This window comes from Bemisia tabaci, chromosome 1 (genome assembly GCF_918797505.1).
Source record: "Bemisia tabaci chromosome 1, PGI_BMITA_v3".
In the NCBI taxonomy this organism is placed as follows: domain Eukaryota; kingdom Metazoa; phylum Arthropoda; class Insecta; order Hemiptera; family Aleyrodidae; genus Bemisia; species Bemisia tabaci.
Window position 1 is genome coordinate 62,665,192 of NC_092793.1, and position 18,007 is coordinate 62,683,198.

At 40.0% G+C, this 18,007-nt stretch overlaps 1 protein-coding gene across 4 annotated transcripts in view; it reads right to left on the bottom strand.

The window, feature by feature from the left end:
• LOC109033364 (lysosomal alpha-glucosidase) overlaps nucleotides 1-18,007 on the bottom strand; it is a 115,975-nt gene that overhangs the window by 91,151 nt on the left and 6,817 nt on the right. For all 4 annotated transcript variants that reach the window (XM_072305076.1, XM_072305080.1, XM_072305086.1 and 1 more), the window contains exon 2: nucleotides 5,444-5,598. In XM_072305076.1, coding sequence (XP_072161177.1) covers nucleotides 5,444-5,598 — 155 coding nt within the window. The remainder of the gene's footprint in view (nucleotides 1-5,443; nucleotides 5,599-18,007) is intronic.

The window sequence follows — 18,007 nt, forward strand, 5'->3', positions numbered from 1 at the left end:
ATAATGTGCCATGCAGAGTTGTTATCTGTTTAATGAATGCGAGAGATTAACTGGTACGTCTATATGGTTCTGTTAAAAAGTAGAAGATAAAAATACATGGATAAATTGTCACTGATCAATTGAAATCTGAATTCATACATCAGAGAATCAAGAAACTTTTGGGAAAATATTAAAGAGATAGCTTTCATTTGCAGAAAAATATTAGGAGTTAGTAAGAGGTAGAATTTTCCAAACCCTCCATGATGCAAGTAATGGTAATTTAGCAGTGCTGAGGAATGAGTCTCATCCTGATGGCAGATTACCATGTATGCTGCCTAAAATACAGCAGCAATGGGACCGTAACGGGTACACCTAGGGTGCGTCAAAAAAAATGAAAGTCTGAAATGTTCCGCTCCCCAGGCGGCAACCGATGACGTTTGGTAAAAAAACATGTTTGCCAAAATTTGGGCCAATTTCAACCATTTCAAATGGTGCCAAAGGTCAATTTCGTCATGAAATTATGATATTTTGGTTGAGACCTCGATTTCGTACAAAAAACTCGATTTTACGCTGAAATCGTGCGTTTACGAGAAAAATGCCAAAGAACTCAAGTTGTAGGGGATGAAATTTTACTCTAGGAAGACGTCTTTGTAAACGATAAAAATCAAATTGAACTAGAAAAACTCAACTCGGTATTTATTTTTTTGGTCCTCAAAATTTCCGAGGTCTTACAAAGTAGCGGTTTAAAAGACTAATTTTTCACGAAAATAAGTCGAAAGAGGGTATAAATGAACTGTAGGCAAGTGTCAAGGATGCAAATGTCATCAGAACTTCCTCAGCCTCAAAAAAAGTTCCAACTAATTTGCACAATCCTCCAAAAAGTGTACGGCTCGAGAAGCAGGATCGTGCTATAATAGTAAGGGAGAAGTGCGGTTTGACCGGGAAAAATTGCGTAACAAACTTTCCCTATGTAATCGTCATCAGTAGGTCCCCCTGAACAACTTCCTAAAAGTTAGAAATGGCCCGACCCCGGAATACTCCTCAAAGTACCTAAAATTCAAAATGGCGGCCGTAATAAAGGGGTCCGACAAATCGGTATTTTAAAATGTTCATTCCGTGTCACGTGAGGTATCATTTCCTATGTTGGTAGTAGATTTCATAAATGAATTCCACAAGGCCCTCCAGTCAAAGGGGGCGCTCCGAATCAAAGATCGCGGCCAAATGTGAAAGGCAGGAGGTTGCATTTTTTTAAATATTCACCGAAGAAAGAAGGCAAGCACGAGGGGTCTCCATTTCTTTGTAAATTTAGTTGTAAACTTCATAAATGAAGGTGTGGAACCCCCCCCCCCCCCCCCCCCCCGATCAAGAGCAGCGCCCCAAATCCAAGATTAAGTTATGATGTGTCCAGTAATAAGAAATGAATGGAAGAAAACACAATAAATCATTTGTGCAGGGATTGCTAAAGAACGGAGAACACACACGAGAATTGGAAGAGAGTATATCTGTTGGCACATTAAAACATTAACTCATAAAAGTGCAAACATGCTTCTGAGCTTACATTTCTCTCCGTAGTCGTATGTCTCTTTTAATTTCCCTTATTAAATACATTTATAACATCAAATGTAGGTTTCTTGGCCATAATACATGAAAATACAGACACTTCACTTTCCTTCTTTCTTCGGTGAATATTTAAAAAAATGCAACCTCCTGCCTTTCACATTTGGCCGCGATCTTTGATTCGGAGCGCCCCCTTTGACTGGGGGGCCTTGTGGAATTCATTTATGAAATCTACTACCAACATAGGAAATGATACCTCACGTGACACGGTATGAACATTTTAAAATACCGATTTGTCGGACCCCTTTATTACGGCCGCCATTTTGAATTTTAGGTACTTTGAGGAGTATTCCGGGGTCGGGCCATTTCTAACTTTTAGGAAGTTGTTCAGGGGGACCTACTGATGACGATTACATAGGGAAAGTTTGTTACGCAATTTTTCCCGGTCAAACCGCACTTCTCCCTTACTATTATAGCACGATCCTGCTTCTCGAGCCGTACACTTTTTGGAGGATTGTGCAAATTAGTTGGAACTTTTTTTGAGGCTGAGGAAGTTCTGATGACATTTGCATCCTTGACACTTGCCTACAGTTCATTTATACCCTCTTTCGACTTATTTTCGTGAAAAATTAGTCTTTTAAACCGCTACTTTGTAAGACCTCGGAAATTTTGAGGACCAAAAAAATAAATACCGAGTTGAGTTTTTCTAGTTCAATTTGATTTTTATCGTTTACAAAGACGTCTTCCTAGAGTAAAATTTCATCCCCTACAACTTGAGTTCTTTGGCATTTTTCTCGTAAACGCACGATTTCAGCGTAAAATCGAGTTTTTTGTACGAAATCGAGGTCTCAACCAAAATATCATAATTTTATGACGAAATTGACCTTTGGCACCATTTGAAATGGTTGAAATTGGCCCAAATTTTGGCAAACATGTTTTTTTACCAAACGTCATCGGTTGCCGCCTGGGAGCATAACATTTCAGACTTTCATTTTTTTTGATGCACCCTAGGGTACACCACTGTAGTTTCTCTAATTTGATGACCTTGATTCATGATTTGCGGCTTAACGCTTCAAAAAACAGTGAAAAATTGCTTTGAAATGAAATTTTCCTCCTAGGACCTGCAACTCATCAATTTCATGAGTATAATGAGCTATGAGCTAAAAACCAAACAGACGTTCACCTGTTTGTTTATGAGCAATAAACAACTGCGGTGAAAGTTTAATTGCATTGCATTCAGAAAACTAGGCATATTTACTTTGAGAGATTTCAAAAGAATGTAGTGTGCAATTGTGAAGGACAGGTGCTGTATGTTACGTAGAGGCCCATGCAAATTGATAGATTCCGGCACTCCCTAACCGGAGTGTTGCCAGAAACATGGAACACTCGCAAAGACCACTTAAGGCTGAATTTGACTACAATTTATGATAAAGAGTTATTATTTCTAAATCATTCATAAAGGCACCAATCTACGTAAGGGAATTAATGGCACATATGAGGACTTATATGTAACAATAGCGGATGTCTAGTTTTCACATTGTGAGAAAATCGCGTTTGAAGTTTTTGAAGCTTTGCACTTTGCCACCCGTAGACCCGAGAGGATTCTTATAAAGATTTTCATGAAGAGCAACCCTTTCTGTAAAGAACACACTTTTTGCGATCTGTGTAAGTGAAAAATTGAAGCAGTAACAGCGATTTGAAAAAATTTGACATCCGCTGTATTGACTGAAAACATTTTTTAATGCATGAAACAAAGTTTTCAGGAACGGTAAGGCTGGTTAAACGATTGAAATGAGCCAAAAGTAAATCAATGCTGAGTCATTTAATAAATTTGAACAAAAAACTAGACCGATTGTAACTTCTCCAACAAAAATAAGGAACAAATTATAAAATCAGTTAAAAAATCAACAATTCTGGCAAGATGGTCCAGATACGTATAATTTGAGTTTCAGCTATAGCCCAGAGTCGGTGCTCGGGCAGTTATCGCAAGTGGGTTCGAATCTCCATAGTGTTTTGCCGCGCCGGCGGGGGAGAACAGTGGATTCTCACATCCGCGGTTTTTACAAATAACATGGTTTTTAGTTCATATCTCCCCGAAAAATTGCGCTTGAAGTCTGAGACTTCGCACAGGCATTCTTGAGGGCTTCAGAATTCGAAAAAAGCGTTTGCCCTACAAATGGCGGATGTCAGCGACCGCTATGGTTACGGGTAAGTCCTCATACGTAATTTCTAAGATGAGCCAGAAATAATGGGTTCTATACAGCAAAATGAAGTCAAATTTGGCATTTGGGTCATATCCGCAAGGCAGTGGATGGGAAAACAGTCTATCTTTTTGAGGTCACCAAAGCAACTATGTAAATTTTTATATTCTAGTTGGCAGCGGACTGATTATTGAAATTGATAGACAAAGCTGATAGGAGGAAAATGGAGAAATCCCATCGGTGGGAGCAGGTGGTTACAATGGATACAATAGGCAAGGAGGTATTGGACTAACAGCAACCTACGAGAAACCCCAAAGTTGATCCATCATTTTTTCCCTCCATCAATGGGAATCACCCATTTCAACCAAATGGATCCTACCATTCTCCCTCCATCTATCAATTCCATTAATCAGCCTGCAGGGCTTTTGGTGTGGAATCATCCTAAACCCAGTATTCATACAGCTAAATTAAACCCAATTCAGGGTTGCAAGTTAGATTTAATTTCAAAATTCTCTGACTTATTGGAAAAATTTCCTAACCACAGGCACTGAAATTCCCTGACTTCTTACAATATAATAGAGTGAAAGGTAAATTAATCCGCAAAAACAGCAATGCAAACTTTGAAGCATTGCAATTGTATGCATGAGGTTGAAACTTGTAAAAAACCTGAATAAGGCATTTATACGCCGCCTGAAAATATTGTAAATTATTCCGAACCTGAATAAAAATATTTAGAGGATAAGACACATGAAAATTAATCAAGAGCAGATAGGTGTAAACAATTAGATCCTTTCAAGTTGAACTGGCACACAAATCGTGGATTCAATGGTCATGACACTTGCTTTGCAGTATAGAAGTACCAAAAACTCGGCAACGCTGACATGCAGTGCCAGCACAGTGGAGCTATTTGATTTGTGAGGATGCTTGGGCAATGACGGACACTAGGATGATGAGAAAACTGTAGCACTTACCATATTGAAACAAACTGAAAGGCATTCACATACACGAGGCATTCTACATAGTACATGGAGTGACATAGAGTGTTCGTGCTATGCGAGATTCGTTACTGTGAGCTTCGACAGGGTGTCACTAGAGTGCAGCACTTACTTATACAATTATACATCGGTTTTAAATGTTAAGCCGCAACCCTGAGAATTCCCCTGACCCATTGCAAAAGTTCCTGACTTTTCCCTAACTTTCCAGGTTTTCCCTACTCCTTGCAACCAGTGTCTGAAACTCACAGGCGCCAACGCGCCAAATGCGCATAAAACATCCGTCATGGCGCCTAAAAAATGCAGGTTCTGCGCCAACGTGGCCCCTAAAAATTGAGCCCCCCCCCCCCCCCCCCACACCAAGAGAAAACCTTAAATTTTCTGTTTATTTTTCGAAAGTTAAAAGTTACAGCTAATAGTTCTGTAACTGAAACATCCTAAGTATAACTTTTCACTAAATGCGCCCTAATATACGAGCAAAAAGTCAATTTGGCCCCTAAAATATGTTCAATGACCCCTAAAAGTCGAGCTTGATGGGCCATATGGCTCCTGAAACTCAAAGGTGAGTTTCAAACACTGCTTCCAACCCTGCAATTCTTACGCTTAACAGATGGCTTTTATTAAAAAGACCTCTAATGGATGATACAGTTTTGTTTCAGGCTCCATGTCCTACTATCGCCTTAATTATAGAATTAACTACTTACATAAACTTACAAAATTTGTCCATTGGATTTCCTCTGTATTGTGAAACCTGGACCATCATCTTCTATAGATATTTTGTAATTTAGAGCCGTTTCACTGATTGATTCACTCATGACAGGAGTGTCTGGATAAGGTGTCTCAAAACTCTTGCCTGTTGCATCCTCAATCTGAGAGAGGAGAAAAAAACCAGTAAAAAATGTGATACATAAATATGGAACGATTTAGTTACCTACAAAGAAAGTGCATAATTCTACTTTTACTGTAGATTACCTATGTCCAGAAGCCATGTTCGGAACAGGGAAAAAGCTTATTTCTTAGGTAATTGGTCCCCCCCCCCCACCCCCGCTTGCGATACCTAGAAGAAACACACTATACAATATGTGCCCATGCATAACTGAGTAAATACCTTGTGGTGGTCTTTTTTATAAGTGAATCGTCCCCACTGTGCAGCATTTGTGCTCTCTGTCAGACCTACTGTTTCTTTATTGAACCTTCTCCTTGACTCTCTCTAGAATCTAATTCATCCCCTGGTATTTTTTCCTGTCTTGCCATTCCACACCCAGCCCTTTCAATTCTCAGTTCTCACACTAATCCGTCCACTTCTCAATTATTTACCTCCTGCTGCTCTTTGTGTTTTGCTTCCTCAGACCCCAGTTTTGTCAAGCAGCCTCCTCCCCTCCTTCCGCTGGCGGCAGCCGCAATTAGTTGAACTGCCGGCTTGTTGCCAAGGTCCGAACACAGGGTCATAAACCAGTCAGCAACTGACTTACACACTAAGTGTTTGGAGGGCCACGACGCAAAATAATGTCAGAACTTGATGAGGCTATTGTAAGAGGATCGACAAATCTATTTTTCTGGGATGCCATTGCCATTGTCTTTCTGATAGGTTCTCCGAACTGCCGCATCAGTAACAGTCACCTGGATGCATTCGTTTACTTCACATGGCAAGTTCTAATTTTGTTCGATATTTAAAGTAAGCCCCGAAGAGAAATATTTTTACTTTTTATTTCTGATCAGAAAGTCTTACTTAGATGATAAACATGACTTCTTTATGGTTGAGGTCCGGTCATTCCACGTCGAAACATATAGGTCCCCGACTTGACCATCTCTGATTATGTTGAAATTAAACCGTTGCCTAAGAGAATGGAGAGGCCAGTGACAAGTCAGTTTTGTGACATCAAGCTAGTAGACATTTACCGAAAGAAACATTCATCTTCAGGCCATCTGTGCATCGCTGAGTGAGGCAGACCCGCATGGACCGATCAAAATTAAGAGTGACCCTTAGGGTGTCCCACATTTGAATAATCCAAAACCATGTCTCGGATCAGCGATGTTCGATGGTTTTATTGTGTATATAAAATTTGCTATAAAACATCACGACATAAGAAAGTCATCCAATTAGTTTAGTTTTAGAATCATCAGAATAAAATCACCAATTTGTAAATATTTGTGAACTCACGCTGCCCCTGTAATTGGTTTTACCGCATTTTTTAACAAACGAAAATTTTGCAAAAGCCAAAAAGTTTCACAACTGAGGTTAGTTCAAGAAAAAAAGATTCTCAAATCTTCCCCGTCGTCTCCATGGATTCGAATTTATTTAGTATTCAAGCCGACAATGTCGCCACCTTCTAATTTTTTTGCAAAGGGAATGGACTTTTGGGCATTTTTGTCTTTGGCCAAAAAACCAGTATTGGACATTTCATTATGTTACACGTTTAATATCCCCGAATTTGAGCGAAATCGGATAATTTTCAGTGCTGCCACAACGCGTTTTTTGTCGCGCCAAAAATTTTTGAGACGCGTCTTTTTAGCGTTTTGATCGCAACTTTTAAAGGCATTTGGCAGCAATCACAGGCATCATATAATTTTTTATCGTGACTTTGCATAGTATACTTAGGAGTAATAATGTTTGTTTTGACGATACGAGCCTAAAACTTTTACTTCGAACCCCTTAAAATTGGTAATTAACTCTAATTTAATCGCCTTTCCTCTCAGGAGAGTGTGTGAGAGTGTGAAATTGACCAAAATTGTCCCAGAAAAATTTTAGTACTCTCACTGAATAAGGGGGAGGGGACAATCCCTATTTGCCTGATGTGTGAGAATTTTCACCCTTGTGATAAATTTTAATTTGAAAAAATATGTTCCTCCTAGAGGCCCAACATCTTTCTTGCTTGCACCATTTACATTTTTAAAGCAGCCTCAGTCTTGATAGCCTGCTGAATGGGCTCCATAATGAACAGAGATGCAAAATTGCATGCAATTTCATATAAGGTAAAATTTCATGAAAGTGGAACTTCTGCAATAGGCTCAGTAGGCCGTGGAATGCGTAGAATCAGTAAAATCTCAATTTAACAAAATGAGAGTCAAACTCTTAATTTTATTTTAAGATAATTTTACGGGTAGTGTACACTCCTCCTCAGAAATCTGTGAACTTTCATATCATGTTAAATTTAATTTTGCATCTCTGATAAGTGATGACAAAAAATCTCTGAAAAGAAGGAATGGATGTTGAGGATGGTCGCTCATGACTCATACTTCTGGCTGCTACTTTTTCTCTCCTATAATGCAATGATAAACGGCGACATTGCAGCTTTTGTCCTAACGGGAGAAAACTTCCTTCATTCGACTATCAGGAATTAATATTAACTTGAAAAAACATTTAAATGTAAATGTTAATTAAGTACGTGGTTGCTTCAAGTCCGCTCAAGGTGTGGATCTTGCCCGCGATCCGTAAATTCATAACACCCGCGTAATATGCGCCGCCATCTTAGTTGTTTACATGAAAACGTTGAGGTGCTCGATCCCCGAACATGCACCGCCGCGGTGGAGATTCGGAATAAACCGCCGAATTCCAACGGTTAACCGTCCAAGTCGCCCGTCGGAAAGATTCGTATTTCTTGTGATTACCATAGAAAAGATGGTGAGAAGTGAGGCAACATCTGCATAATTGAAGCCTCTTTTCTCATTGGTCACGCCCGTAACGTGTCACACCCGTTACGCATTTTTGCCCATCAATTGTTGAAATAAAAATTTGGAAAAATACTCCGAAGCTGTACTTGACTTGAATACGTATGGAAAAAATTGGCATCTCAAAATGACATGAATTAAAATAGTTACACTAAAAAACTCATGTTTTGCGTAACGGGTGTGACAGTCAGTACACTAAGTTTTAAAAGTTACATATAATATACAGTAATTACTTTCACAAATTGAAACTTTGCAGGAGCACATTGAATCAGCTTCTTGACAACTGCAAACATAACCTGAAAATTGCTTTTGGCGGGAGCGCCAGAAAACATTGCTACCAAACTGTCACTCTTTTTACAGTAGGATGAAGCTAAGCAACGGGGTTACAAAACACGTAAAAATTGCGAGAAAAAAACTAAACGGAGGTAAACCCCATTTATTTCTAAAAACTAAGAGTTTTAAGGAGTCCAAAAATAAATATCGTTGGGTCATTCGGAGGGGGGTAAAAAAATATCCCCCGGACTACCTAGGCGTGGAATGACCCTGGTGCTTTTCGTAGTGATACGAGCAACCGTTCTTGTGTTCTGGCCGGATAAGCCGATTTTGGGGTAGTTAACCCCCCTCCCTCTTCAAATTGAAAAGCCGTCTCGCTATCAATGAGGACTTTCCTTGATTGAGGGGGGGGGGACTCAGGAGGCCGGAAGGACCCTCTATACAAAAAATCAGCTGGTTATCAATTTTTTCCCTTAAAGTCCAGTCCTTGAATAGTTGCTTAAGCGAGTAAATTAGAGTTCGTTACCAATTTTAAGGGGTTCGAAGTAAAAGTTTTAGGTTTGCAACGTCAAAACAAACATTATTGCTTCTAAGTATACTGTTCAAAGTCACGATCAGCCTGCTTTCGGGCCAAAAATAAACGAATAAACAAGAAACCGTGGGTATTTCGCGCCCCACGCCGCTGCTGAGTGATGATTCTGCATCGTCACTGGCGCCTATGTATTGAAATATGTAATATTCAGGTTTTTTACTTTCTCGTTCCCCAAGGGTAGAGGAAGTATTGTCATCCTCCAAGGAAAAGAAAAAAAATTGAAATTTCATCATTTCTGAACGTTTTAAGGCCCCAGGAGTCGAAATAACCATACTTGAAAAATGGGTGTCCGTCCGTCAGACGTCTCCCAAATCTGTGTACAGCGTTATCTCAGAGTCTATCTGTTCAATTTCATTCAAAATTTGCAGAGAAGACCGTATCCATGGCTTCCTTATGCACATTGAACGATTTTGGGGTACACTGAAATTGGGGGGGGGGGGGATAGAGGCCATGATCGATTCTTAGCAAAATCACACGGAACGCTCATTTTGAAGGACTGTGAATTATGAAAAATGCCTTTAATTCTTTAAAAGTGGGCATCAAGCACATTACCTGGGTCATTAATTTAAGTTCCTGAAAGATCTTTGGACTAAACTAAAAATTCAAGGGATACGGGTCATACAGCGAGGGCACTTTGTTCCGTAAAATCACACGAAGAGCTCACTTTGACGGACTGAAGATTTTGAAAAAATGCCTTTAATTCTTTGAAAGTTTGCACAGAAGCACCACCTGGGTTTATTAACTTAAGTTCCTAAAAGATCTTTGGACTATTCTCATAATTGAAGAGGGGCCAATTGCACACGGTGAATTCTCTGATAAATGAGTCGGAACGCTCCTGGGTATTAGCAGCAAGCGCTTTGAGTCACGTGAAACCTAATATTTCAAATGCATCAAATAATGCAACATGTACAATCTCCAAAAATACTCCGTAGGTATACACCAAGCAAACTTATACGACTAAATAGGTACTTACATACTATGAATCATCGAAGCTAGCACTAGAACTGGCACTTAGATCTTTATTAGAAACCAATATGTTTGTTGTTAATGAACTTGGTACTCTTACAGATCCCATCTTTCGCGGTTCCTTTCTACGAGGTAATTAACACAAATATAATAATACTGCACGAACATGATTGATTTAATGACTACTAATTACACAAAAGCGCATTTGTTTAACACGGTCCAGACATAGAATAATGGTCCAATGTTGTTGTTGTTTCACACCCGGGGATACGAGCTAAAAAGGTACCGCTCTCGGCGGGCGGGTGGTGAACCATTTCCAGCGGGAAGATTCGGCCGCCAACTTCAAAACTTGGGAACGATGCTAAGCAATACCCGTTTTAATTAAGGACTATTCAAACATCGAATAGTGATTCTACCCATTGAAGTAGGTTTTTGATAGTTTTTTTACCGTGCTTAGGGAAACATTATGGTATATAATCGTAGGTATCTAAATTATGATGTCAATGAATCCAATAGATCCTAATGAATTGTAGAAAAGCTAAGATTTTTAAGGATCGCCGTCTTTACTGGGAGGTATCATTGATCAATTATTTACTTGAAGATGCCTCATAATATCGACAAGGTGATTCTGAATATATGAATTCATCACATATCGCGAAGAGATTTAAGTACAATAAAGTTTAGTGGTTTGAATAAAAATTTCATAACTATTATCGTTCGATCAAAATTCCAATCGAACTTTATGATTTTGTGAAATTTGCAGTATTTTTCTAAATATTCTAGTAAAAGTGTCTATGCCGGCGCGAGGCGCCGGTGCGTAGCGCTTGCGCCGCGCATTAGTTGGCCGGAGGCCAATTTTGTATGGGGTTCTTTTTCCTCGTACTTTAAATATGGCAGAAAAGGAGTTAGTGCTGGTACATTGAGTACATATTTACACTACTATTGCAGTATCATCGAGGTAAAGGTTTGAAGAGAGGAAGAAATCCGTTTGTTTATATTGGTGGAAAGTGCGTTCTTATATTCCCGACTGATCGCAGGCAAATTCGTACCAAAATGGCGACCGGTGGGTTTCAACCGGTAGTTCTGCCGATCAGAAGAAGAAGACGACTTTTAAATCTTTTGTTGTAATAGTAAAATCTAGAACTAGCGTAGTCAGGTTGGCAATTATTGTAATGCCACACCTGAAAGGATAGTGCGCATGCGCGACGTGTAAGGTTATCCGTTATCAGCTGCAGCCGGAATGGCGTATTCCGTAATTAAGTATTGTTAAACAACTATGAATAAATAAATAGTTCCTCGAAGTGCGTTCATTCATTTATTGAACTTAACATGGTGCCGAAACCCGTTGGTTTTCCGCGATCGATACGGTGAATTACGGTTACGGAAAAATCGCAAGTCGCGAATGCAACTGACATGTGCCAAGGACGGCTATCTACGCGTAAAATTGTGCCATCAATCACTGTAGCGTCCAAAGTTTCAGGAAATCGTGTGCTGACACTAAACAACAGCAATGCCAGTTCTTCAACCTGTCTTCTTCAAAAAAAGGTCACTTCAAACTCCGTCTTCATGCCTTTCGTTGCACTGCCAGTCAATAAAAAAACCCCTCTTACCTAACCTTATATATATATATATATAAAACAAGGTGGAGAAATGGAGCTGGGTCCACACCATTTCGCGGGGAAACAAAGCCAAGAAATACCAAAAATTAAAATTAGAGTCAAAAATAAATTTTTAGAACTCTAATGCGCACCAGTACGAAACTGAGGGGGGAGAGTGTTCAGCTCAGGCAGTTTGCAATGGAATATTAAGTTGGAGTCCCCCCTCAGTTTCGTACCGGTGCGCATTAGAGTTCTAAAAATTTATTTTTGACTCTAGTTTTAATTTTTGGTATTTCTTGGCTTTGTTTCCCCGCGAAATGGTGTGGACCCAGCACCATTTCTCCACCTTGTTATATACAGTTTTGGGCCGCTTCTAAGTGTTTAATTTTTTCATTTGTACGCACAGTTCGGGGTATGTGTTTCTCTCGTTCGAGAGCGGGCGGTTGCGTCTAGATGCGTTCGCATCTCCAACCAGTCCGATAATCATTTTTCTCGGGTTTTCCTTGTTTTGTTATGAGAGTTGTTCAGCAGCGACGGTAGATGGCGCGAGGATCACATTTTTGTGTCATGCCTCGGGTCATATCCATGACGGCGTTTTAATGCCGTCTTGGATTTTGCGGCATGTTAAGTTGGGTTCACTGCCGAGTGTGATCTTCTGATGAGGTTATTAACCTCGGTATATATATATATATATAAATTCTAATTTCATGGTTATTTTATGTTTAATAAAGCGAACTTCATGAGTTGTATAACCGTTTTATTTATTTTAAACAAAAAATTTTTTTAATGCGACGTTTCGGTGCCTTATTATTCGCACCATCTTCAGGCAGAGACTACCTACAATAGAGTCGCAATGTATTAGTGCGCCGATGAAGTCAATCCATGAGAGAGCCATTCAGAGCCCCTTGTTTGCCGGATAGTGGGAACCAGCTGGAAACCGTTTGACATATTATAACACGGCGGCTCATGGGAGAATCGCAGACTGCGAGTGGTTTTCGGGATTTATTCATTTAAATCAATCATTATTTCCGCGACTTTCGGCAAATTGTGTTCACCGAAGTCATGAGAAATTCAAAAATGTACAACACTCCAGGTTTTTAGGAAATAAATTTTACACATGTATTTTTTGAGCGAAGACCGGAGCTAGGCGCCCGCGCATGCACCATCGCCAGTCGCCGCACACTAGTCTCAGGAGTACTGGACAAAACAGCCTCTGATAGTGACTTCATCGGCGTTCCAGAACATTGCGACTCTATTGTGCTCAAAGACATTGAATCACGTAGACCGTGCGTCCGGCTCGGTTTAGTACAGGCGGAGCGAAGCAAGTCTCTCGAAGCCCCATGATCCGCCCATCATGAGCCCGCCCACGATGGGCGGGCGGGGAAGGGGAGAGAGCGTGTGTCCCAAGCAGAAACACTCGAAGAGACTGCAGAGAGGCAATGGAGAATTCATGCTCGCGCTCGGTTTTTCACGAATATCTCGTTTAGGGTCCAGTTTCAGACAAAATTCCTAGGAAGAAAAGTTTTAGAGCACATAATTTTGCACCCGGTTAGCATTGCTTCATTTTTCCGAACTAATTATTAACCGAGGAAAAAAGCCTCACAATCCGACAAAAATTCACTGTAGCTGCTACTGCGCATGCGCAGATAAGCGCAACTGGGACACACGAACTCATCGATGCGGGTCGGTGCCACCACTCATCGGCATGCGAACTTTTATAAGTTGTCTCGCCTTTCGTAACACAGGGTGCACGGTCTACGTGATTCAATGTTTTTGATTGTACTCGATGTGAGCATAGAGTACTATGGAGAGATGCAGCAATTGGGCAAAGGGCCAACCAACTGTCTCTGCTTTCGTCGTTCCAGATGCCCTCAACAGTTCCACCGGTGGGCTCTTGTGTTACCAAGCTGCGCCATATTTTTTTTAACCTGCAAATGAAAAAGTTTCGTTGGATGGGCGTTGGCCTTTCGTTTTTAATGGTTGAAGCAAGTTGAAGCTGAAGCCAAATGCCTCGTCAGTTTTATCTGCTTTTTTCCCCCTCTTGGACGGTTTTTTTGTGCACCTCACTCTTAAGTTTCAGCTGTGGCATTGTTACTTTTCCAACATAAACACTTACTTCGGTAATAATCAAAGCCTACATTTTCAGTTCTGTGTCTACAAATGTTTGTGTTAGGAATCGTTCTCCGAGAGCATCATCTTATAACTGCAGCGTACAGATAGAAATCATGTTTGTTTTATGGTTTTATTTAAACAATTAGTGTTCTAAATTTATTGTTGAAGAGTCAAATGGTGTGTATTACTGTACTAAAGCCTAGCATAGAAACTTTGAGCACCTGTCTCAGTGTGAGCGGTCCTGTGATGCGGTCAAAGCTGCTCATTGATGACAGATTCTAAAAGAAAGAGTCTTCGTTGGATCGAGATAAATTGTCTGCCTGAAATACTTAAAGTTTCACACCCTTTATTCATGAAAATCTCCAAATTTAGTCCTTGCTTCAAATTTGAGACCATTTCTCAGTTTTATCCTTGGTGTCGCAGTGTAATCAGAAGTGCACGATTTCTGTGGGAACAGTTCAAGGTACGATCAGGAATTTTTTATCAAGAATGAACTGCATGTACCCAACCGTCCCAACCATAAGCCTACACCGATCAAGCCGGACACTTATTAATGAAAGCTCAACTTCATGAGATAAAAGTGGCACTGATGAATATAAAAAGAAGTTTCAGCCGTCCGCCCCGAATGATTTAAACTCTATTGTAAGGGCTGGGGAGGGGTGAGTACTTGAGGTTTCATTTGCGTAGGGAGGCGCCTTCCAAATTCACTGCCGATGTTTCAATGGAGTCCTTATCTTCTTCTCACAAGGGTATCTGAACATTGAAATAGTTGTGGATTAACTTTCTAAAAGCTAAGACAACTCTTGGTAGCCTTCATTAGCAACATCTAGCAAACGGAGGGTACATACCGTCTTGGCCTGAAAAACCTTGAGAAAGCATAACTACCCCCCTGGGCTCAATGAAGTTTGCTGGATTTTTCCCCCAGTTTCTGGGCTATTAGTTCGGGATGCCTGTTGGATCTTAACTTTCACAGAGTACTAAAATAATGCTGCATCAGGAAATTTAAGTTGGGAAGTCTGAAACTTGGATCCATATCTCAAAAGTCTGAAGCTCCAGCTTTTTTTCTGCCCAAAGGGGTAGTTATGGAAACATAAAATTTGCTACAGATGTTGACTTTGGGCTGCAGAGAAGGATCAAGCGAGGTCAAAGGTTCAACCTGATACGTTGAGAAATGGCAATAATAATTGCTCTGTTGAGGGAAAAAAATTTTCAAAACTTGCTTCGATGCTTTTCACCCCTCTCAGGAAAAAAGAACAGACATTTTAGGTATCAAAAAAGAACCATGACAATAATGGGCGGCTCTTTGTCAGAGGAAATTTTATATGACATTTTGAGCTTACAGCATTCATTAAAGCGCTCTTATAGTCTGTTTCACGAAAACTGAGACTTTTTGTTCGGCATTAAAATTCGTAAATGGCAACGCATCAGTCTTGGACTCGGGTGACCGTACCGCTCGCCGGACACCCTCTTTTTTTCAGCGACCATAGGCCGGCAACCCATCCATTGTAAGGGTAGGATTTAGGAACTATAGGCATCCTTCACCCCTCCTTAATGGGCCTTAGTACTCGGACCAAAATTTATTTCGCGCTGAAAAAATAATATTTTCGCGTGAAAATTTAGTTCCAGCGTGAAATTATGATTAAAACGCACTAAAATTCAGTCCAATTAACTTAATTTTGAGCTGATATACGGCATTTGCGTGTGATCGCGATTCACCGCGAAATTAAGATAATTGGACTGAATTATAGTGCGTTTTGATCATAATTTGACGCTGGAACTAAGTTTTCACGCCAAAAGATGAATTTTTCAGCGAGAAAAAAATTTTGGTCCAGGTACTAGGGCCCATTAAGGAGGGGTGAAGGGTGCTTATAGTTCCTACCCTTACAATGGATGGGTTGCCGGCCTGTGGTCGCTGAACAAAAGAGGGTGTCCAGCGAGCGGTACGGTCACCCGAGTCCAAGACTGATGCGTTGCCATTTACGGATTTTAATGCCGAACAAAAAGTCTCAGTTTTCGTGACTATAATGACATTTTTAGAGATTTTTTACAAGTATGAGAACCTTGAGACCATGAGAATCTTCTTGACTTGACTTGGAAATACTTTTAATGAAATTTTAAGGCGCATTTCAAAGATTCAGAAAACCTCTATCAAGCTGCCCCTCTCAAAGGGAAGGGGAAGAGAAAACCCCCCTCAAAGCTGAGTCACCAAATTTGTTCATTAATATATTAAAAGAGCACTTTTTACAAAACCATCTCTACACCTTGCAAGAGTTTTTAAATTTATAAGATTACTCTTTTCTGTAACTTTTTCTAATGTGACTCATATTGAGCCTCTCTGTTCAGGCTAATGTACTAATCTTTACAAATAAATATATAAAAATGTACTTGTGATGATGATTAATTTTAAATAATTATTTGAAGTTTTGAGATAGGCCAAGGGCAAGAACAACAAAAGACTCCCCTGAACTCACACGATTCATTTTGCTCCCCATTAAATCCTTAGAGGAACGATGAATGCAATCATTTGGAGTCCAATTAAAGATTTATTCACATCAAGGAGTTATATATTAAATCTTAATACCTTTGTAAAGAAGCTCTTGAAGAGACATTACAGGATGACACAGAATTTTGATATCAGAAAATTTTTCTTAATCCAACGAAGACTCTTCCTTTGAGAAACTGTCATCAATGAGTAGCTTGGACCGCGTCACAGGACCGCAGACCGCTTACTTTCAGACAGGTGCTCAAAGTTTCTATGCTAGGCTTTAGGATACAGTAATACACACCATTTGACACTTCAACAATAAATTTAGATTAGAAATTGTTTACCTAAATGAAACCATGAAACAAGCACCATTTCCATCTGTACGCCACAGTCGTAAGATGATGCTCTCACAGAACAATTCCTCACACAGACATTTGAAGAAACAGAACATAGAGGGGAAAAAGGAGGTGTTTGCATCTTGAGATTTGTTTATTGTGCGACTTAGGTCGGTACAACCTGGCCAGCGAAATCCGAAGTATGAAAAACGGACCATAATGTCCGATTTTTTTGCTTAAATCAACTCATGATGTAATTTCCAGCACTTCTTGTAGAATGACTTTTTTCCATAAATTACTTACACTTTTTCCAAGAAAATCGATGATAAACTCGTTGTACCGACCTACGTCATCCAAGATGCCCGAAATCCAAACATCTCCTTTTTTTTCTCTATGAAAACAGAACTGAAAATGTAGGTTTTTATTACCGAAGTAAGTTAATGTTGGAAAAGTAACACTGCCACAGCTGAAACTTTAGAGCGAGGCACAATAAACCGTCTAAAGCCGCTAACACACGTACACTTCGAATGTACATTCTGGCCTGTTGCGCATGCGCGGGTATCGAGAATGTTCCTCATTTTGTTCTCTTGAACAACTATAAGTTACAGGAATGAGTAAAAGATCGTCGCGGGTATCTTCTTCGTCTTCTCGTCAAACTGTACATTCTTTTCCAAGAGAATGATGAGTGTACATTCGCGATGCCCGCGCATGCGCAGTAGGCCAGAATGTACATTCGGAGTGTACGTGTGTTAGCGATTAATGAGGGGGAAAAAAAGCAGATCGAATTGACGAGCTACTTGGCTTCAGCTTTAACCATAAAGAGTGAAAGACAAACTAAATTTTTTCATTTGCAGGTTAAAAAGAATATGGCACAGTTTCGCAACATAGGAGCCCGCTGGTGGAACCGTTGAGGACATCTGGCGTACAATGAAAGTTGGGAGGCCGTTCGTCCAATGGGGTAGTTGCATGAAATTTTTTTAATTCAATTTCTAAAACTTTGAGGTCTACTGAGTTATTGACGTATTTTTTAAAAAAATTTCCGGTCACCGGAACTTTGAGAAAAAGCTCCTCAAAGTAAAAAGCCATTAGAAACGGGTCTTCTCCCGCGCTTCGAAACTGGGACTTTGTGACGTCACATAGTATACACCAAGGTTCGCTATGTCAAATACGTGTAAATACGGTCTTATCAAAAATTCGCAAAAAATCGATTTTTTTTTTTTTTTTTTTTTGTATAGACTTGATTTCTTT